This window comes from Oenanthe melanoleuca, chromosome 17 (assembly GCF_029582105.1).
Source record: "Oenanthe melanoleuca isolate GR-GAL-2019-014 chromosome 17, OMel1.0, whole genome shotgun sequence".
In the NCBI taxonomy this organism is placed as follows: Eukaryota; Metazoa; Chordata; class Aves; order Passeriformes; family Muscicapidae; genus Oenanthe; species Oenanthe melanoleuca.
This window is the reverse complement of record NC_079350.1, coordinates 10,013,035-10,033,594: the sequence shown is the minus strand read 5'-3', so window position 1 is coordinate 10,033,594 and position 20,560 is coordinate 10,013,035. Positions and strand designations below refer to the sequence as shown.

Sequence of the window (20,560 nt, the reverse complement as noted above, 5' to 3'; positions counted from 1 at the left end):
TTTCTGGAGGAGGATGAGGGGAGGGTGAAGGCTGCTGCAGCCTGGGCTCTGTGTGAGAGGAGGGAGGGAGCTGTGGAGACTGGAAGGAACAAGGGGATTTCCAGGTCGCTGATGTCTCTGGGGGAAGGATCCTTCAGCTCACCCTCGCTCCAGGGAGAGGTCCTAAGCTGGGGAGAAGATCCAGGATCTGGATCCAGCGTTTCTGCACTGGAGCGAGCCAGGGAATGATGCTCTGGTGGGGGAGCTGCAGAATGTCCTGCACTAAACCTGATCCTGGCGTCTCCCAAGGCAGGGGTCTGGGCTTCCCTGGGCCTGGCAGACCCCCAGCACCCCAAAACCCAGCTCCAGGTGCCCCTGCAGCACCCCGGAACGGGACTGCTTGGCCCCACACGGCAGCACCCGAGGCCGTGCCCCCAAATCCCCGCGCCGCCTTTCCCGCGCTGCGCCGCGCGAGACTTCCCGCCAGCCCCTCCGCTGGGCGGGGCTATGCTGATCAGGGGGCGGGGCTATGCAAATCCAGCGGCCACTGTCGCACGGCGGGAGCGGACGCGGCGATCGGTGAGTGCCGGGAGCGGGACCGGGACCGGGAACGGGAACGGGGCTGGGAGCGGACAGCGGAGCTGGGGCTGGGGCTGGGGCTGGGGCTGGGGCTGGGGCTGGGGCGTCCGCCCCTCCTCCGGTGCCCGACCTCGGCCCCTTGCAGGGCTGCCGGGGAATGGCTCCAGGGACGGGGCCCGGCCGCGCTTGGGTGCAGGCAGGAAGGGCAGCCCCGGGTAACGCAGCAAGGACAACCCAGGTTTTGCTTGGTTTTGCTCGGTTTTTGCTCTGTTTTTCTCGGTAACCGTGGCAACGGCGGGGGACGCAGCGAGCAACGTGTGATGCTGCGAGCTGGCGTCGGTCCCGAGCTCCCGCTTGTCCTGGGGTGTCGTTCCAGACCCCCGAGCATCCCCGTTCCCGTCCTGGAGCGCGAAACCTGCCCTAACAGCCTGACCCTCGTTAGTGGCTGTTAATTAACCCATAGCTCCGATATCTGCCTGGGGGGTCCACTTTCCTAGAACACCCGGTCCGTCCCCAGCTGGGATTCTGGGAGCTTGCATGTCCCTAGGATTTAGCTAAATAGTTGTGCTCACGTCTGAGGCCACGTGTGCCTGCGTGTCCTGAAATGCTGGAGCACCTCTTGCTGCCAAGACGAGACGAGAGGGAACAAACGCTCCCGGCTCGTGCGGGGCTGTCGGGACCGGAGCAGCGCCGGATCTGCCTCCAGCCCGTCCCCGAAATTGTCCCCTGTGGGTGCGGGTGCCAAGGGCCGGGGTTCTCCCTTGGGAAGCCGCTTCCCGTCCCTCGAGAGCAGCGAGGCCCCCGGGCAGTGCCGCGGGTTCGGGTGCCAGGTTCGGGTGCTGTGACTTTTACTGGCCCCGGTGCGAAGGAGCAAAGGTGAATCCGCTCTGCTGCCGACCTGTCCCTGAACTCCTCCGGCGTGCGCGGGGCAAAGAGCTTTAGAAAGACAGGTTTGGGCCTTGGGTGTTGAGGAAAGGTTCATTTGCTGTGCCGGGAGCCCTGCCGGGATCTCGGGGGAGCAGCCCCAGCCCGGGGCGCAGCGGGTGGCGCAATGTCCCCATTGCCACACTCCTGCAGCCCTCGCTCCGCGGCCCTGCCCTCCCTCCCCGATGTCCCCGGCTGTGCCACCCCGGTGTCCTCGTCCCACCGGCTGGGCAGCAGCTTGTCCTTGTGGCGGGGAAGGAGGAGCCACCCGTCCCGCTCTTATCTGGGCTCTGCAATCCCACCCGGTGCCGCCTCCTCCTCGCTCCAGAGCGCGGTTTTGGAGCTCTATCTGTCCCATCCAGTCAGGTGCCTCTGGTCCCACCCGGCCCCCTCCCCTCCCTCTGGTGGGATTAACTGTTGAAAGCATTTTTTGGATTCTCGAGGTGGGTTTTGTTCACTGAGCCCTTTGTTTGCCGCTGCCTGGAGCCGGCGCCTGCTGGAGCTGCCAGCTCGGCTTCGCCCGGGGCTGTCCCCTCCCTGGAGCAAGGACTGGGGCGGCAGCGCTCCAAGGGCTAAAAATGACTTGCCAGGGGATGCCATGACCGCCAGCGTGCCCGTCAGCTGCTCTGCATCCCCCACGAGCATCACCTGATGTTTTCATTCAGGGTTTTTGTACGTGTAAGCCTCTAACCAAGAGGGGCCTTTCCTCATCCCCAAGCAGCAGCGATTCCTTGGGGTGTGAGAGGCTCAATTCCAGCCCTGGACTGAACACAATTCCCCTTTGTTCCATGTGTCCTGTGCACTGGGGTGCTGTAACAGAGTTTGGTTCTATATTAGAACATCTTAAGAAGAAACACCTCATTTTAAACACTTCATATTAAAGGATTTCCAGAACTGAGCCATCTCCTGCCCAGCTCTGTTACTGGCTGGTGTTGTGGGTGCTGCTGTAACACGTTTTTCCCTGGATCCTGTGCTGGGAGCTGTGCCTCCACAGAGACTCTGATCCCACTCTGCTCTGTTTGGATGCAGGCTGGGGGTCAGTGAGGTTTACTGCCTGAGGAATCCCTCCTGGGATGGGACCAGGGCTGCTCCCCTGAGATGGATCCATCCTCTGCTGCTCCATCTCCCTAGGGAAGCACTGTCCTGCCCAGGATACTCACAGGAATCCACCTGCTCTTTCAGAATCCCATCTCAGCTCTGCTCCTGCCCACCTCCCTCAGATTCCAGCTCCCAAAAATCCACACTCTTCAGCAGGAACTTTGCTTTGTCTCCCAGGGCACCTGAGCTGCTCTGCACAGGGTGTTTGGGGGATGTGGCCCAGTGGGAGCAGCCTGTGTGAGCTGCTCTGCACAAACAGTCCCTTGTTTGGGTTGTGCAGCTGCTCCTCTGCTCTGCAGCCAAACACCTCGTCCCAGGAGAGCTCCCTTCCCACGGCCCCTTCCATCACATCCAACATGGTGCTGGGAATTGAGCCCTCATGGAAATGTAATTCTTAATGGTCTGATCACAGAATTACTAGTAGATCTGCTAGAGAATAAAGCATTGCTACAGAAGAAGCTTCGACCATGAGATAGCTAATGATTGATTTATGTGTGAATTCTGTTATCTCTGAAATCAGTTTTGCCCAACTGTACGGTTTCCTTTCAGCAGTCAGTGGCCACTGGATTTGTGTGAGAGTTGTGTGAGAGCTTTAGAGCCCTGGAGGGTCCCGTGCCTCTCTCCTCTAGTGCCCCTCCTCTTCTGTCACTGCACCTTCACACTGCAGCCATAAATATGTGATGCTACACGGAATCATGGAATGGTTTGGTTGGAAGGGACCTTAGAGATCACATAGCAGCTCTGTATCCTCTCCATACAAAAACTGTGTCCCACAATTTCTCAGCAATTAGGAAAACTAAAATGAGTGAACCTCTCTTGGGGCTCAGGAAAAGGAGCCTGCAGAGAGTAAACGTGATTCTGCTGGGGGAGGTTGTCAGTGGCTGGAAATGGGGGTTTCACACACAGAACGGGGAGGTTTGTGGGGAAGAGTCACTGCTGGCCCTGTTAATGGGAAGGGCCACTGCTGATGGGGCCCTGCAGCACCCCAGGGTATCTGGATGGCCCTGGCCTGGGACAGGTCAGTCCTGCACCCTGATCCCAGCCCCTCCTCCTGTGTGCCAAGAGCAGCAGCCCACCAGGGCCCCACTGGTTTGTTTGGTGTTTCAGAGTCTCCTTCCCTGGCAGCAGAGCCCACCATGCAGGCAGACTCTGTTCTCCACAGTGGCTACTTCCACCCCGTGCTGCGCTCCTGGCAGTGCTCGGCCACCACCTTCGACGCCTCCAACCTCATCTACCCCATTTTTGTCACGTGAGTGAGCCCCAGCTCTCGGGTCAGGGGTGGCCCTGCCTCTGGGTGACTGGCTGGGTCCATCACTGCAGCCCCCTGAGCTCTTAAACAGGTTCAGAGTTCCTGTGGGCAAGCCTGGGAGAGGCTTCCCTCTGACTGAGTGCTCCTGTCTCTGTCCCACCCACCTCCCACAGTGACAGCCCTGATGCCGTGGAGCCAATTCCCAGCCTTCCTGGACAAGCCAGGTATGAATCCAGCCCCCCAGTCACTGCTGTGCCCTGTGTCTGGGGAGGGTTCAGTTATGCCCTGAGCATGAACCAGGGGGAGGCTTCCAGCCCTCTGGTTCCAGCTTTGGAGATCCCCCAGCATCAGGCAAGGTGGGAATGTTCATCCACTAAGGGAGTGGAGGAAGTCATTCAGGGAATGCTGGAGAAGTGTCAGTTCTAGGAGGGACAGCACCAGGCTCTGGCTCTGTCCCAGAGCACTCCCAGGCTGGGCTGGGCACACAGGGAGGCTGGAGGTGAACAGGGTTTCCAGCAGCAGCCAGAAAACCTCTGCAAGGATGTGGCATCTGGTCCTGCATTGGATCCTACTGGACTGGCAGCTCTCCTCTGCATCTGCTGCTACATTAGCAGGGGTGCTGTGATGGGAAAGTGGGCTGGATCTGCACCAGGGACACCAAGATAAGGGATCCAAGGGCAGGGTGTGCCCATCCCTCCAGAGCAGTGTGCATGCTGGGCAGATAGTGCTCCTGGAGCCCCTGATAAGGGCTCAGATTGTTCCTCCCAGTGTTCAGGCAACACCTCCCCTGTAGCTGCAGCCACTGCCTGGTGATGCTGGATTGCTCACAGGGCAGCATCCCAGTGCCAGGGCAGCTCTCCCCAGCAGGTCTGGGTGCCTGGCAGCTGCTGCCCTTTGCCCTGCTCAGGTATGGAGTGAACAAGCTGGAGGGGATGCTGCGGCCCCTTGTCGAAGACGGCCTCAAGTGTGTGCTTATCTTTGGGGTGCCCAGCAAGGTCCACAAGGTCAGTGCATGTGTGTGGAGGTGCTGGGATGGCCACAGGGCTGGCAGAGCAAGTGGGGGTGGGTGGGGGGTGGTCTCCTGATCAAACAGGAGCGGTTCAGGGTCTCTGCCTGTGATTCCAGCCCACTGAGCACAGCAGATGGGGATGGGCTACTGCAGTGACACCCAGAGCTCTGCAGGTGGCCCCAAAGCCTGCCCTAGCTGCCCATCTCCCTTTTCCCTCAGTGGGGAAATGCTTCCTGGGCAGAGCTGCTGCCACAGAGGAGCTGTGGGAAGTGTCAGCTGTGCATGCTGAGGTGTTTCTGCCCTCACAGGATGAGAGAGGCTCTGCTGCTGATGCCGAGGGCACTCCTGCCATCCAGGCCATCAGGAAGATCCATTCCACCTTCCCAGAGCTGCTGATTGCCTGTGATGTCTGCCTGTGCCCTTACACCTCGCATGGGCACTGTGGTGAGCACAGGCTGCAGGGCTGGGCTGCACTCTGCACCTTCTCCTGCCTCTGGGATTTGCCATTTCCTGCTCAGGGTCTGGCCACCTCCTGCTCCAAGACTTTGCTTCCCTGTACTGGTGCAGCTGAGCCTGGGTGACCTCTCCTGGGTTTTGACCATAGGGTGGGAGGCACAGGTGGCTCAGACCCTCCCTCAGGCCCCCTGAGCCTCAGCACCCCTTGGTGTCCCCCATCTCTGCCTTCCCTTGGGAGTCCCCAGAGGGCTCCTGGTCCTTACCCACCTCCCTCAACACATCAAGTTCCCCACTGCTGCTCTGAGCAGCTCCACAGCTTGTCCCCAGAGCCACACTGCCCTGGGGGCTGAGCAGCTGTCCCTGCCCTGTGTAAGCAGGTTTGTCTGGCAGGCATCCTGCGTGACGATGGCACCATCCAGAACGAGCTCAGCTGCCAGCGGCTGGCGGAGGTGGCGCTGGCTTACGCCAAAGCAGGTGGGGACCCGGGCAGTGCCAGCCCAGCTTGGCTCTTAGAGCTGCCCCTCTGCCTTTGGGCAGACCCTAAAGCACACTGTGCCTGGCTGCAGCTGGGAGTGCTCCCCTGCTGTTCCAGGCAGCTCCTAAGCCTCCAGAGCTTCCCAACACCCCTGCCCTGCCCTGTCCTGTTTTCCCCGCAGGCTGTCACATCGTGGCTCCCTCGGACATGATGGACGGGCGCATTGCAGCCATCAAGCAGGCACTGATCTCCAACGACCTGGGCAACAAGGTGAGCCAGGGGCCTGTGTGTGCTGAGCCACATCCATGGCAGCTGCAGCACAGCAGGGCAGGGCAGGAGGGGCAACCCCCCCTTGGTGCCACAGGCAGTGCCCTGCCCCAGCACACACAGGAGGGCAATGTCCTTGGCTGGGCCCAGGCAGGGTGAGGCTCCAGACCTGTGGCAGGGGAGGATAAAGCCATGGGAGGGAATCTCTCCTGTCTCAGCACTGGGATTGTGGCCTGAGCTCACAGCCCCTCTCTGCCCTGCAGGTCTCGGTGATGAGCTACAGTGCCAAGTTTGCTTCGTGCTTCTACGGCCCCTTCAGGTGGGTCTGTCCTCAGCCAGGTGTGCCCAGCTGGGGCCAGGCTGCCTGGGAGTGCATTCCCAGGGAGTTACTTGGGAAAGGGGCTTGCCCAGAGCCTGGGCTGCACGTGGGGCCACACTGGTCACTTTGCAGTGCTCTACTCCTACTTCTCCATGTGAAAAGGAGACAAATGTACCTTACCCAGGAGAGGCTGGCTGGTGGGAAGGTCACTGAAGGGTCATCCCCCATCCCAACCCTTCACCTGCTCAGTGCTGGTGGCAAGGCAGGCAGAGAGGGAGCTGCCTGCAGCTTCCAGGAGCAGTCAGTGTTGCCCCATGGGGTGACTTCAGGGACAAGGCTCAGCTTACTCAGCTTGTCCCAAGAACAGCCTGGCAGGCTGCCCCCAAGGAACCTACCTTGGAAAAGAGCCTGACACGATTTTACCCACTCTGGGCATGGGGAGGGCAGTGGGTGTTGAAACAGCTCCCAGGGCCAGCCTGGGCCTGTGGGACATCCAGAGCAATCCCTGGGTGCTGAACTGCATCAGGAGTGCCCCCTTTTCATGGCTCAGTGACTCCAATGCTTTTCCTGGCCTCTCCTTGTGTTTCTGAAGCTGTGGGTGAGGCAAAGGTTCCTCACCCCTGCCCTCTGCCCCTCTGCAGGGACGCAGCTCTGTCCAAACCGGCCTTTGGGGACCGGCGCTGTTACCAGCTGCCCCCGGGCGCTCGGGGCCTGGCCGTGCGTGCTGTGGTGAGTGTGGGGTGTGGGGTGGGACACCCTCAGTGTGGGTGTGTGGGGTGAGACACCCTCAGTGTAGGTATGTGGGGTGAGACACCCTCAGTGTGGGTGTGGGACTATGGCTGTGGGGTGGGACACCCTCAGTGTGGGACTATGGCTGTGGGGTGGGACACCCTCACATGGGGCTGGGTGATCACACCCCACAGGGCTGGGGGTGAGCAAGAGGTTGGGAGGCAAATGGTCAAAGGTTTTCCCCTTCCATGAGCCAAACAAACATGAGGCCCATCAGTCAGGCTGGCAGAGCTGGTCCCAGTGTGTGGCCCAGACTGAGCTCTGGGGGCTGTGCAGTTGCTGTCCCCATGCCCTGCTGTGTCTTGGGGTGCCAGGGGCAGGGACACGATGCCACCAGCTCTCCCCAGGCACCACGTGTATGGCGAGGGCCACCTCGGCCATGAGGGGCTCACAGCGTCCCAGGAACAGAACCCCCAGCTCCAAATCCTGGCACAAAACAAGCTGTTCTTGTCCCCACTGCCCTGCAGGACCGGGACGTGCGGGAGGGCGCAGATATGCTGATGGTGAAGCCGGGAATGCCCTACCTGGACCTCGTGAGGGACGTGAAGGCTCGGGTGAGGGCTGGGGCAGGGAGGGCTGTGGGGCGGGCAGGAAGGGCTGTGGGGCGGGCTGTGGGGGCTGTGGGGCTGTGGGGCGGGCAGGGAGAGCTGTGGGGCGGGCAGGGAGAGCTGTGGGGCAGGCAGGGAGGGCTGTGGGGCGGGCAGTGGGGCGGGCAGGGAGGGCTGTAGTGGGGGCTGTGGGGCGGGCACTGGGGGCTGTGGGGGGCAGTGGGGGCTGTAGGGCGGGCTGTGGTTCTGTGCCCGGGGGCACAGCGCGGTGTCTCCGGGCTGAGCCGGCGCTGACCCGCTCCCGCAGCACCCCACGCACCCGCTGGCCGTGTACCACGTCTCGGGGGAGTTCGCCATGCTGTGGCACGGCGCGCAGGCCGGCGCCTTCGGCCTGGAGGCGGCCGTGCAGGAGGCGATCACGGCCTTCAGGCGTGCAGGTGAGGCTGCGGCCCCCGTGTCCCCCTGTCTCTCTATCCTCCGTGGCCCCCGGGCCGGCTCCAGCGTCTCGTCTCTCCGCAGGGGCCGACATCATCATCACCTACTTCACCCCGCAGCTGCTGCGCTGGCTGCGGGAGGCGGCGGGCCGGCCCTGAGCGCGGCCATTGCGGCTGGGGCGGGATCTCCGGGCGGGGAGGGCATGCCGGAGGGGCGGGTTTTCCGGGATGGGAGGGCTCTCCGGGAGGGGCGGGTTTTCCGGGACGGGAGGGCTCTCCGGGATGGGAAAGCTCTCCGGGAGGGGCGGGTTTTCCGGGACGGGAGGGCTCTCCGGGATGGGAGGGCTCTCCGGGAGGGGCGGCGTTTCCGGGCAGCAGAGCAGGTGGGTCCCGGCACCGCCGCTCCTCCAGGCCGGAGTTCCCGTGCTCCGGGAGCTCTGCCCGGTGGGTGCCGGCACCGCCCCGCTCCTCCGGGACCCCGCGAGTGTGCAGCTGCCTTTAGCGGTGCTCCCAGCCCGGACACCCCGGCCGTGCCCCGCATCCCCAGCCGGCTCCAGCCCCGGTGCCCCAGCACTCCCGTGAGAGTGTCGCTGCCCCGGCCCGGCAGACTTTGCCCCTGGCACTCGGAGCAGGGTTTGCCCTCCGTGCCGCGTTCCATGCTGGCCCCGGAGGGGCCCTGAGCCCTGCCGGAGGGACGCTCGCACTGCGGCGCGCACAGGGCTCGGTGCCCGCAGCGCTCTCCGGTGAGCGGCACGGCGGGGCTGGGCCGTGTCCCGGCGCTGCTGAGGCCATGCTCCGGCTGCGCCTGCTGACCTGGGACGTGAAGGACACGCTGCTGCGGCTGCGGCAGCCCGTGGGCCAGAGCTACGCGGCCGAGGCTCGGGCCCAGGGGCTGCAGGTGCAGCCCGAGGCTCTGGGGCGCTCCTTCCGAGAGGTGTACGGAGCCCAGAGCCGGCGCTTCCCCAACTACGGCCACGGCCAGGGGCTCAGCTCCCGGCAGTGGTGGCTGGATGTTATCAAAGAGAGCTTCAGGCTCTCGGGCGTGCTGGACGAGGCAGCCCTGACGAAGGTGGCAGAAAAGCTCTACCGCGACTACTGCAGCTCCCACAGCTGGGAATTGCTGCCGGGAGCCGCCGAGACCCTGAACCGCTGCCGCGAGCTCGGCTTCCGCATGGGAGTGGTGTCCAACTTCGACAGCCGGCTGGAAGCCATCCTCTCGCAGTGCAACCTGCGGCACCACTTCCAGTTCGTGCTGACCTCCGAGGCCGCGGGCGTGGCCAAGCCGGACGGGCGGATCTTCGAGCAGGCGCTGCGGCTGGGCGGGGCGCGGCCCGAGCAGGCGGCGCACATCGGCGATGACTACGGCCGCGACTACCGGGCGGCCCGGGCCGCGGGCATGCACGGCTTCCTGCTGCGGGCGGCCGGCCACGAGCACGGCCAGGGCCAGGAGGTGCCCCCCGAGCACGTCCTGCCCACGCTCAGCCACCTCCTGGCTCGCATCCAGAAGGAGTAGTTGCGGTTCGGAGGGATCCAGTGCTGCTGAACTGTCCTGACAGATTTCTTTCTACCAGGTGGGCAGGGAAGAGCAGCAAGTCTGAGCTGCCTATGAAGCAGGAGGAGTGTTCATGCAATAAAATATTTCTGATGCTCAGCAGTGGAGCAGGTGTGTTTCACGGCTCTAAAAACACCTGCTGAAGAGGGTCAGCTGTGGTGTGCTCCCCTAACAGGACTGGGACTGGGTCACTCCAGAGGCTCATTCTGGCAGGGGATGGAGGCAGATGCTGAGGTTTATCCCTTCTCAGTCACCCCAGGGACAGGCTCAAGCATCCCCCAGTGTAAGTGCTGGTCCTGTCCCAGGGAAGGTTTCCCCACACAGAGCAGCCCACAGGACACCCCTGCCCAGGCCCTGCACCCTCAGTGTACCCCAACCTCTGCAACAGGCAGGCAGGAGTTGCTTGCAGGTCTCCTGCTGTGGCCAAAACAGTCTGGAGCTGGGCAATTTCACTTAATGAATTGACAATTAACAAACTTTACTGATTTAGGTAGTGAGAAATAAAGATGACCTTTTAAAGATGATTTAAAACCCCTCTCTCTGGCTCAACTTCAGGCCTACATCTTCCTGCCTGCTGCCATCAGCTCCCTGTGTTTGCACCACATTACACTCAAACCCCACTCCTTGGGGACTCTCAGTTTTGGTTTCTGCTGCTCTTTGCTTGTTCCTGTGCCTGGACCTGGCCACAGTCCCTCAGCAGTGTCCTTGTGCCAGCATGGTTCCTCCACAGGGGACAGCCTCCTGCACTGTCCCTGCTCTGCAATGGGGTAGCTCCTCCCAAAAGCATCTCCAGCTGTGTCCCAATCAGGGAATCACTGAATTATTTAGTTTGGAAACTTTAGGATCGAGTCAAACTGCTCCCCCAGCACTGCCTAGGCCACCATTAAACCATGTCCTCAAGTGCCACATCCACAACACCTTTTAAACCCCTCCAGGGATGGTGACTCCACCACTGTCTTGGGCAGCCTGTTCCAGGGCCTGACCACCCTTTCAGTGAAGAAATTTTCTCCACTATCTAACCTAAATCCTGGCACAACTTGAAGGCATTTCCTCTTGTCCTTTCACTGTTGCTTGGGAACAGAGCCTGACCCCTCTTGGCTCCACTCTCCTGTCAAGGAGTTGTAGAGCATGGCATGTCCGTTTCCACAGCCCTCCTCCCTGCCATTTCTCCATACTTATCTCTCAGTACTTCTCTCCAGCCCCCCAGCAGACTGGAAAGCTGCCTTAGGTGGGGCAGAAATCAAACAATTCACCTAGGAGCAGGTGGGCCAGCCAGGCATTCTCAGACCACTGACCCCAGCACAGAGTGTAGGCTCCAGGACGAGAGGAAAGCTGCAGAAAACACGCGAGGAACAGGTGTAGTGTGAAGGCAGGTGTTGTCTGGAGGCCCTGGACACAGGCAGAGCCCTGCCCGAGCTCCTTTCCCCCCAGGCACTGGCAGAGCACAGTCACACGGCCACACCCCGCTCATGGGAGGAGCGAGATGCTCTGGTGTGCCACGGCAAAGACGGGGTAGACGGGCTCCAGGAAGGCCTCGCGGTGGGAGAAGAGGATGGCGCAGGAATCGGGGTCGTAGAAGAGCAGCTCCCCCCCTGCAAAGTCCAGCAGGACCCCGATCTGTGCCGGGGCCTTGATCAGCTCCACGGGCTGGGGCTGCCCCGCGTGCAGGAACCGGAATTCTTTGTCGTAGCGTGAGAAGACCCAGGAGGCAGCATTGAAGCCCAGGCGGCCTTCGTTGGCAGAGCCCTTCCTGGGCACGGAGCTGTAGCAAACCCCCAGCTTGTAGGCACAGCTCTGCTCCACACTGACCTTCCAGGCACACAGCCCCGAGTGGAAAGGTGCAGTGGCCAAAGCGTTGGGCCAGTGGTCAAACCGCTCGGGGCAGTCCGAGTCCACCTTTGCTTTCTTGGGGCTGAAGGTCAGGGTTCTCTTGTCTTCTGCCAGGCTGAGGTGGGGGCTTAGGGTTTTCTCATCGATGTGAATCTCCTGTGAGCCTGCAAGAGAAGCCACGTGCTGAGCACGGACTCTGGTCACCATCTGAACCACCTGAGGTAGTCATGGCCACGAGAAACACAAGCACAACCAACCTCTCTTCACATATCACTCCTGGGGCCCCATGTGTTCCCCAGGGTGACAGTGGTGTGTGCCACAGCTGCTCCTCTGAGCCAGGGCCACAACAAGGCAGAGGCTCACCAAAGCCCAGACTCAGCAGACACCTCTCCACCTTGCACTAAGGGCCCTGCTCATCTTCCTCTGACCTTGGCCTGACTCCCCACAAAACTATTCAGCAGGTTTGGTTCATCCCACTTCTGGGAGAGATCCAAACCTAGTTCCTGTCCTTTCCCACCCACACAGTGGGTAAGCAGAACCTGGCTACTCCTCCTCCAGCCAGGGGAGCCAAGAGTCTCGAATGACTGGGAGGGCTGTGTGCAGAAAACCTGCAAAACCGGAAAAACAGGACTGGAGAGAGCTGGGCAGGGAAATCTCTTTCCTGCTACAATGCCCCAGGTGCTGATCAACCCACCCTGAAGTGCTGGGAGCAGTGAGTGTGGGGAGGTGGCACCAGGCTTAGAGCTGAGCATGGCTGTGACTGGATCTGGCTTTGCTGTGAAAGAAGAGGGTGCCCAGCTGCACAAACCCAGCCACAGCAGCAGCCCAGGCTGGCCAGAGGACACAGCACCCACTGTGGGTCTGAACAACTTCAAAATCATAGAATCACAGGACTGTCGAGGCTGGAGAAGACCTCTAAGGTCATGGTGCCCTGCCCTGGCTGCATGCTTCCCCCTGAGACCCCTGTGTGGGTCTGCAGGCTGTGGAACTGCACAAGCGTGTCCTGCAGTCCCCAAACTGCTGAAGCAGGGATGAGGCTGACTCACCTGCTCCTGAGGAGACCCAGTTCCTGCCAGCAGGTGCCCCTCCTTTCCCTGCCTTCCCCCACCCTCACTTCATTCATTTTAGGTCTCAAACCACCCTGGAAACAGGGCTGGAGGGGTGACTCAGTGGCTCTCCCACCCCTGCCAGCAGCTCTACCCTGTCACGCCAGCAGCAGCATTGCCCAACAGCCTCTGCTCAGCATCCAGCACCATGAGCCCTTACAGAACCAAAGGATGACCTCAGCAGGGTCACCCCAGAGCCCAACCCACTCAGGACCCAGGTCAGCATCCCTCTAACAGCAAACAGCACCCAGCAGCAGCTCCAGGGTTTCCTCAGGCTGCACCTGCCCAGGTGCTCCCTGGCAGATGAACCAAGGCTGAATTATCCCTTTGCAAATCAATGCCACGCACATGTGCACGTTAGGTAGGAGTTACTGCAAGCAAGAGTGAGCCCAAAGAGGGGCTGAAGCCAGCATTTCCTTCAGCAGCAGCTGCCAGCCTCATTCATCTGATGATTTATTTCCCCACACAGCAGCCAAACCTGAGCTCTCCACGGGCTTCTGGGGCTGCCCACGCTGCTGGTGTGCAGGCAGCTTTCCAGGAAGCCAAATGCTGCTCTGAATTCATAGAAAACACAGCAGCACCAGACTTTATCTTCCTCTGGCAGAAGGAGGGCACTAAACCTCCTCTTGTGCAACACACAGTTAACCTAGGGCTGCATCCTGGTGGTCCATGCAGGGAAACATCACTCCAGTGACACCCACGTTGCTTTGCTGTGGAATTGCAGTTCCAGAGGAGCATCTGAGGGAGGGGAAGTGCTGGCAAAGTAACAGCAGAGTAATTCAGATCAGGAAATTTTGCCCCTCAGACAAGTGTTTTGGCATGATTAATTCTGGATTTTCACATATAATTCTGATGAATGATTCCACTGGGAATTCATCTTGCCTCAGGTCTATTTTCTCTGTGTCCTGTATCCATCAGGGTGGCCTTGGGACATGAGGGATACCAGCACAACAAATTCCCAGGGTTAACAGATCTGGAAGCACATTTGTGTGAGCTGCAGCACATCTGACTGCTTTTAAAAATCCAAGTTCCCATCAACCAAGATCCCTCCCAAAACAGTGCCAGATTTACATCATCTCATGGTGTAAGGAAGAAGCTGCCAACCCCAAACAGAAGTGATACAGAAGCTTGGATGCCAAGTGAAGGCATCAAAGGAATAATGTTCATTTTTGAGAGTGAAATGGAGACCCTTTTGCAGCTGCTTTCCAAGTTTTTTAGAACTTATGGAGTAAGCCATCAAGACTTGGAAATTTCTGTTTTCAAGCAAATAAACAAGACAGCCACTTGCTCACCTGCCTTTGGGAGAAGGGACCACAGAGTGACATTTCACATTACTGTGTCCTAAGGCAAGCTCAGAACACTGCTGTTAATATTAAATCTCTAAGGCTTGGTCCAGGGTGGCCTGTGGACTGGTGAGATCCACAAGGATACACCAGGTATCCTCAGCACACAGTAATGACATGTGACATGAAACCACACACTCAAAAAAACCAAAACAGAATGAAATTCCTGTGTAATCAGTGCATCAGCACAACAATTGAATGCCTTAAAGCCATTGCATTTCACAAGAATACTGTTGGGAGGGGAATCCTTACAAAAACCCTGTCACAACAAAGAAAATTAGGGAAAGGCTTCCTGCTTGACTCCATGGCTCTGAACACTGATAACCTGCTGGACTGATTCTTTCAGGAAGAATTTCTTCACTGAATGGGCTGTTAAGTACTGGGAGTGCCCAGGGAGGTGGTGGAATGACCATCCCTGGAGGTGTCCAAAGCATGACTGGATGTGGCAGTCAGTGCTCTGGGCTGGGTGACAAGTGGTGATCACAGGTTGAACTGGGTGGTCTTAGAGGTCTTTTCCAACCTGAACAATTCTGTGACACAATGCACCACAGCAGGGGCTGGCATAGAATCACAGAGTGATTTGGGTCAGAAGGAGCCCTAAAGATCACCTAGTCCCAACACCCTGCAGGGACACTCTCCTCAACTGCCAGCACTCACAGATTCCAAACAGGGAAATTAATTACAAAGTGAGAGAAACACCAGAGTTTGCAGTAGATAAACACATGATGGTAAAGCTTGATAGGCATGGACTCTCAATCTAACCATGAGAGCAATAAAAGTCTGAAGTGGAGACCTTAGAGATGGGTCTGGAAACAAGGAAAAACTGGAAACAGCTCATCAGAATCACAGCAAGATGAGCAGAAATCAGAAGTTTGTACAGAAGCTTTGAAAAAACCGCCCTAGGGATTGTTCAAAAGGCAAATTAAAAAGGATACTGTCATGTCTGAGAAACAAAAAATGCATTTGAAATGTCTAACAACAGACTGAAAGCCAGAATAAAAGCAAACATTTCACAACCAGTCATTCAAGCATATCACAGCCAGAGGAAAAACTTCTTTCCCTGCTTAACACAGCCAGCACCAACCAGGTGAACCAGTCCCAGAGCCTGTCAGTGCCTGGCAAATGCCTCCAGTGCAGCCTCAGCTGTACAGCAGGAGCTGAGCCAGAGCACAAACACCTCCAGAAGCACCAGCTCGTGCACAGCACAACCTCAGCTTGTGATCAGAACACTGCTCCATCTACTCACTGTTCCCTGCACTGGGCAGCCCCAGACACCCCATAGATGAAATCACCTCTCAAAGTCCCCAGCAGCCCAATGCTAAACATTGTGAACAGAAATTTCTGTGACAGAGTCCCACAGCAGCATCAGCTTCACTGCTGTCACCCAGAGACCCAGGAAACAGCAAAAGAAACCACACAACATTAAAACCACAGAGCTGATAAAACAGACAGTCTTTTCAAACCCCAGTTCTTCCCTGAGCCACAACCCGCAATGGGGGAGCCCCCACTGCACCCCCTACACCTCCCACAGCTGCTGCTGCCTCCTTGCTGGGCTCCAAGAAACAAGCAGGGGCTGGGAGTGCAGAGGGGCAGGACACAGCTTGAGGAAGTTTGGACACAGCATGAGGGTGTTTGTCTGGGCACAACAGGAGTGAGGGTGAAGAATCCCTGGAGCATGTGAGATCTGAGTGAGACACTCACCTGTGAGGCAGCAGAGCACAGCACAGGCCCACAGTCGATGCAGCAGTGGACTCTGAACACAGGTCTGATTAAAGTTTAACTTCAGGGACTCCTGTGGCTCCAAGATTCCCTCTGCCACCTCCGTCCTAGCAAAGGGAAACAGGAGTTGTTTCAGAATGCAATCATTTATTGTGCTGGGAGGTGTTTAGAAGATCATCAGGAGGTATGGCAGAGGTTAAAGAGCAGCTCTGGCTGCAGAGACCACAGCAGGGCTGTCTGGCCAGCTCTCACCCCGAGTGATACTTTCAGTTGGCTCTGCTTACAGCTCCTTGTGAAAGGGCTGCAGTGTTGTAAAACACATCCCAGCAGCCTGAGTCAACACTCCTCACTCAGCAGACACAGGGTAAATAAATGTGTCTGAGAGCAGCCATCAGGGTACCAGGGGAGCACAATGAACAGGCAGAGAATCACATTTCCCTCTATTGCCAGAGTCCCACGGTCTGGGCACAGAGCAAGCCAGGACTCCAGGTTTCACCCAGCAGAGCCAGGGGTTTGCTGGCTCCTGTGGCCTGCAGCACACACAGAACTCCTGGTTGTGAGGACAGGTTGTGGCACTGGCTGCTGGGCATTTGCTGTGGCACATTCCATATTCTCCACAGGTACAAATACCTCCCCAGGCCCTCTGGGCAGCATAGTGCAGCCAGGGCCAGCATCCTCCCAGCAGCCACAGAAATAAATGACTTAAATAAAATTAAATAGATTAAATAAAAATACAGCCACCAAGGTGCTTCGTCTGGAAGGGCAGCCCAGTGTCACTGACAGGGCTGTTGGGGACACTGAGACCTGCACCTGGCTTTCCCTGCCCAGGCCACCCCACCCCCTGCCAGCAGCCTGGCACAGGCCTGCTCCATACCCCAGCAAGCCCTGTGGTTTTCTAAGGAGCTGCAGAAGTTCTCCCATAAGCAAGGACTGCTGATCTGGGAAAGCACATGAAGCATCTCCAGGTGCAGCACAGCACATGGAGCAGAGACAAGAGGCCACGCTGGCATCTCTGTGCTCTGTCCTTGTCCTCAACAAAAGCAGCACAAGGGACAAAGGAGGTGTCATGGGGTGCCTGAGTCACTGAGGCACACAGCACAGGAGCTGTGGGGATGCAGGTGTGGAGCAGGAGCAGGGAAAGCTTGGAGCAGGGTTAGGGAAAGGACCAGGAGCAGCTGGGTACTGACCTCTCGAAGATCTCTTGTTCTGCACGCTGGGGACAAGGAGAGGAAGAGTCATCACACAGCTTAAATCCCCACAGACACACCCCAAACACAGCAAACCCAGGACCTGGGGAGCAGTGTCCCCCTTCCTGACCCAGAGAAGCCACCCCTTACCCCAACCCCAGCCTTGGGGAGCAGCAGGAGCATCCAACATCCATTTTCTTCAGCTGCAGCATTTCCCACTCAGAATGACTGGGAATGGCTGAAGGCCATACACTGCACCTGTGTTTGGGGCACTGTCTGCTGTCCCCTCTCTGTCCCCACCCCACTAGGGCAGGCTGCAGGAACAGCCTGTGCTCCCAGCAAACAGCCCCAGGGCTTTCAGCAAAGGAGGGAGGCTGCAGAGGGACTGAGCCAAGAGTCAGGTGACCTCATGGTCAGTCCCACTTGTTTCTGTACGTGCTGGGCATGAGGCACTCTCAAGGTACAGCACAGTGATAAGAAAATACCTGATCCCTGCTCAAATCCAAGCAGGGCACTTTGCATGCCTTCAACTTTCCTGTGGCATGGCATGTTTGATTCCAGATAGGTACAACTACCAGCACCAACAGCCCAAGGTGGAGAACACATGAACCCCTAGTTCCCTTCCAAAAGGAGAACCTGAGGGTGTGGCTGTTCTCTGCCACAGGCAGCTGATGGATCCTTCTCCAACCTCTCCCCTTTATGGCGCAGCTATAGCCCACACACCACGGCGCTGGGGCAGGACAGGGACTGCCTTTCCCACCTAAGGAACAGCTGCCCTCTTTCCATGGGATTGGGTCTGTTTTCCAAGCCAAGCTGCTGTTCCCTTCCTCAAAAATTTACACGTGGGAAGCAGAGGCTGAGCATAGTGGTGGCAAGGCAAAGGTCCTGCTCACATCTAAAATGAGAGGAATCACTTGGGTAAACCCAGATGATACAATAACCAGAGAAGGAACTGAGCAAGGGGAAGCACACGCTGCTCTCTAACAGGGCTAAGCCAGGCAACACAAGGGACTTTCCTGAAGAGCTGCAGGTGCTCCCAAGGGTCAGTTTTGATTAAAACTAGACACCAGAAAACTGGTGGTACAACTAACTGTTGTAAGAACAGCTCACAACTCAGAGCTGTCCTGGCTGTGCAGCCTAAGGGGTTGGAGACCTGAACCTGAGTGGTTCTGGACCTCATTGCAAGCAAGAGCAGGATTGGGCAGAGCACATGCTCTAGGAACTACCAGGAAATCACAGGGACTTACGAGGATCAGGTCAAGGAGGTTCCCTGAGCAATGTATGTCCTGTCCACCTCTGCCTCCCTAGTGCCAGATTAGCAGCTCTGAACCCTGATTGAAGTCCCACAACGAAAAGTGCAGGTCAGCTCTGGGCTGCCTGACTGCCAGTACTCACCAGCAGGTCCTGGTCATCCCGGTTGGTGATCATGTCCACCAGGTAGGTGCGGAGGGCACCCAGCTTGTGCAGAGCCTCAGTCCAGTGCACCTGCTGGGTGAGGATGCTCTGGTGTGCGCGCTCCTCCTCGGCGTGCACCCTCTCCAGCAGCCGCTGCTCCTCGTTCTCGCAGGCCTTGCCCACGAGCAGCAGCCTCTGGATCACCAGCTCCCGCGCCGCGCTGGCCGCGCTCTGCGGGCAGGGCACGGCACCAGATCAGCCCTGCTCCACCCGCAGGAGCCCCACTGCTCCTGGGCTCAGCCACTGGTGCTGCTCTCTTAACTGAGCCCAGGCCACCCGGCACCACACCAGTCCCAAACCTGCCCACTGCCTCCTCAGCCAGCCCCAGCACCTAAGTGACAACCTGCAAAGGACCTGAGCCCGGTCCCTCAGCAAATCTCCATGCATTCACAGAACAGGCTGAGACAGCTAGGGGTGTTCAGCCTGAAGAAAAGACAGCAGGGAGAACTTAAACCCCTTCCAGTGCCTAAAGGGGCTCCAGGTCTGCTGGAGAGGAACTTGGGACATGAGCCTGGAGAGACAGGACAGGAGGGAATGACTTCCCACTGCCAGAAGGCAGGGTTAGATGGGATATCGGGAAGGAATATTACCCACGAGGATGGTGAGGCCCTGGCACAGGGTGCCCAGAGAAGCTGTGGCTGCCCCTGGATCTCTGGAAGTATCCAAGGCCAGGCTGGATGGAACTTGGAGCAACCTGGGATAGTGGGAGGTGTCCCTGCCCATGATAGAGGATTGGAACTGGGTGGTCTTTAAGGTTCCTTCCAACCCAAACCAGCCTGTGATTCTATGATTCTATCCTTTGTCCTCATTCTCGGTGATAGCAAGGAATAAATAACCCCAGGAATTCTAAGGCACTGATCCTAGTAGGATTTTTGATTGTTGTGCACTCACACCATTGTCTGTGCACATTTTCTAGGCAAACGAAGCAGGAATTCCAGGCACACCCTGGCACTCCATTTCCACAGCCGCATCCCATTTCCCCGCCTCTCCCCAGGAGCTGAGCATTCCTGCCGGGCATGGCGAGCAGGGAGCAGGCAGGGCCAGCCGCAGGGACTCACCAGGACTGCCTGGTCCTTGGCAGGCAGCACCTCGTCCACGTGCCGGGCGATGGCCGCGCTCTGCAGCTGGATCCGCTCGCAGCGCTCCACCAGCTTGTTCTGGGGCACGGAGCAGCGGGGGATGGAGGGTTGAATGGGGGGCTGGATGGCCACCCCACACCCACACCCCCCCTGCACAGCCCCACAGAGAGCCCCTTCCCCTGCACAGCCCCATTAGGCGCCAGGAGCCCCTTCCCCTGCACAGCCCCATTAGGTGCCAGGAGCCCCTTCCCCTGCACAGCCCCGTTAGGTGCCAGGAACCCCTTCCCCTGCACAGCCTCACCCGTGCCAGGAGCCCCTTCCCCTGCACAGCCTCACCCGTGCCAGGAGCCCCTTCCCCTGCACAGCCCCACCCGTGCCAGGAGCCCCTTCCCCTGCACAGCCCCACCCGTGCCAGGAGCCCCTTCCCCTGCACAGCCCCATTAGGTGCCAGGAGCCCCTTCCCCTGCACAGCCCCACCCGTGCCAGGAGCCCCTCGCAGAGCGCCCATCCCCATCCTTGGGTGGGCCCGCACCGCCAGGGGCTCCTTTAGCGAACCCAGCTCCCCGTGGGATCCTCCCGCAGGGCCCCACACCCTGCCAAGGACCCCACACACCCCCAGGGACCCCACACACCCCGAGGGACCCCACACACCCTGCCAGGGACCCCCCACACCCCCAGGGACCCCACACACACCCTGAGGGACCCCCCACACCCTGCCAGGGACCCCACAGCCCCACACACCCCCAGGGACCCACATCCCGCCCGGCACCTCCACACCCTGCCAGGGATCCCCACGGTCCCACAGCTCCCGAGGCACTCCCACACCCCGCTAAGAACCCCTGTGGCCCCAAACCCTCACCGGGATCCCCCCTAGCCCCCAGGAACCCCCACTCACCCCCAGGGACCTCCTCAGCTTCCCAGGGACTCCCTCACTCCCTCACTGCCTCACAGCGCCAGGGACGGCCACACTCCCCCCAGAGCCCCTACACCCCCCAGACACCCCCAGGCGCGCACGGCCCGCAGCCCCGCCGGGCCGGCCCCGGGCTCTCCTCACCCGCAGCCGCTCGGCCCGGGCCATGCTGTGCCCGCACCTGCCGCGGGGGCGGCGGCCCCGCCCGGCCGCGCTCGGCGCTCCCGGCCCGGCCCCGCCCCGGCCCGGCCCC

General features: G+C 59.3%; 3 protein-coding genes across 3 annotated transcripts; 2 read left to right on the top strand and 1 right to left on the bottom strand.

Annotated features, from left to right (window-relative positions):
• Positions 1-475: 475 nt before the first annotated feature.
• On the top strand, positions 476-9,780 carry ALAD (aminolevulinate dehydratase). Its single transcript, XM_056505074.1, has 12 exons — positions 476-558; positions 3,688-3,829; positions 4,003-4,053; positions 4,737-4,833; positions 5,147-5,282; positions 5,685-5,768; positions 5,951-6,039; positions 6,300-6,355; positions 6,997-7,084; positions 7,612-7,698; positions 8,000-8,129; positions 8,212-9,780. Exons 2-12 carry the CDS (start codon positions 3,717-3,719, stop codon positions 8,283-8,285), a joined length of 1,005 nt encoding a protein of 334 aa, XP_056361049.1. The 5' UTR covers positions 476-558; positions 3,688-3,716; the 3' UTR covers positions 8,286-9,780.
• On the top strand, positions 8,917-9,780 carry HDHD3 (haloacid dehalogenase like hydrolase domain containing 3). Its single transcript, XM_056505075.1, has one exon. It carries the CDS (start codon positions 8,917-8,919, stop codon positions 9,637-9,639), a length of 723 nt encoding a protein of 240 aa, XP_056361050.1. The 3' UTR covers positions 9,640-9,780.
• A 1,257-nt stretch (positions 9,781-11,037) lies between these two features.
• On the bottom strand, positions 11,038-20,539 carry BSPRY (B-box and SPRY domain containing). The gene is made up of 6 exons (XM_056505069.1): positions 20,452-20,539; positions 19,377-19,475; positions 18,259-18,489; positions 16,864-16,889; positions 15,659-15,783; positions 11,038-11,672 (listed from the first exon to the last, which is right to left on the bottom strand). The coding sequence occupies exons 1-6, from the start codon at positions 20,473-20,475 to the stop codon at positions 11,146-11,148; spliced, it is 1,032 nt and encodes a 343-aa protein (XP_056361044.1). The 5' UTR covers positions 20,476-20,539; the 3' UTR covers positions 11,038-11,145.
• Positions 20,540-20,560: the final 21 nt, after the last annotated feature.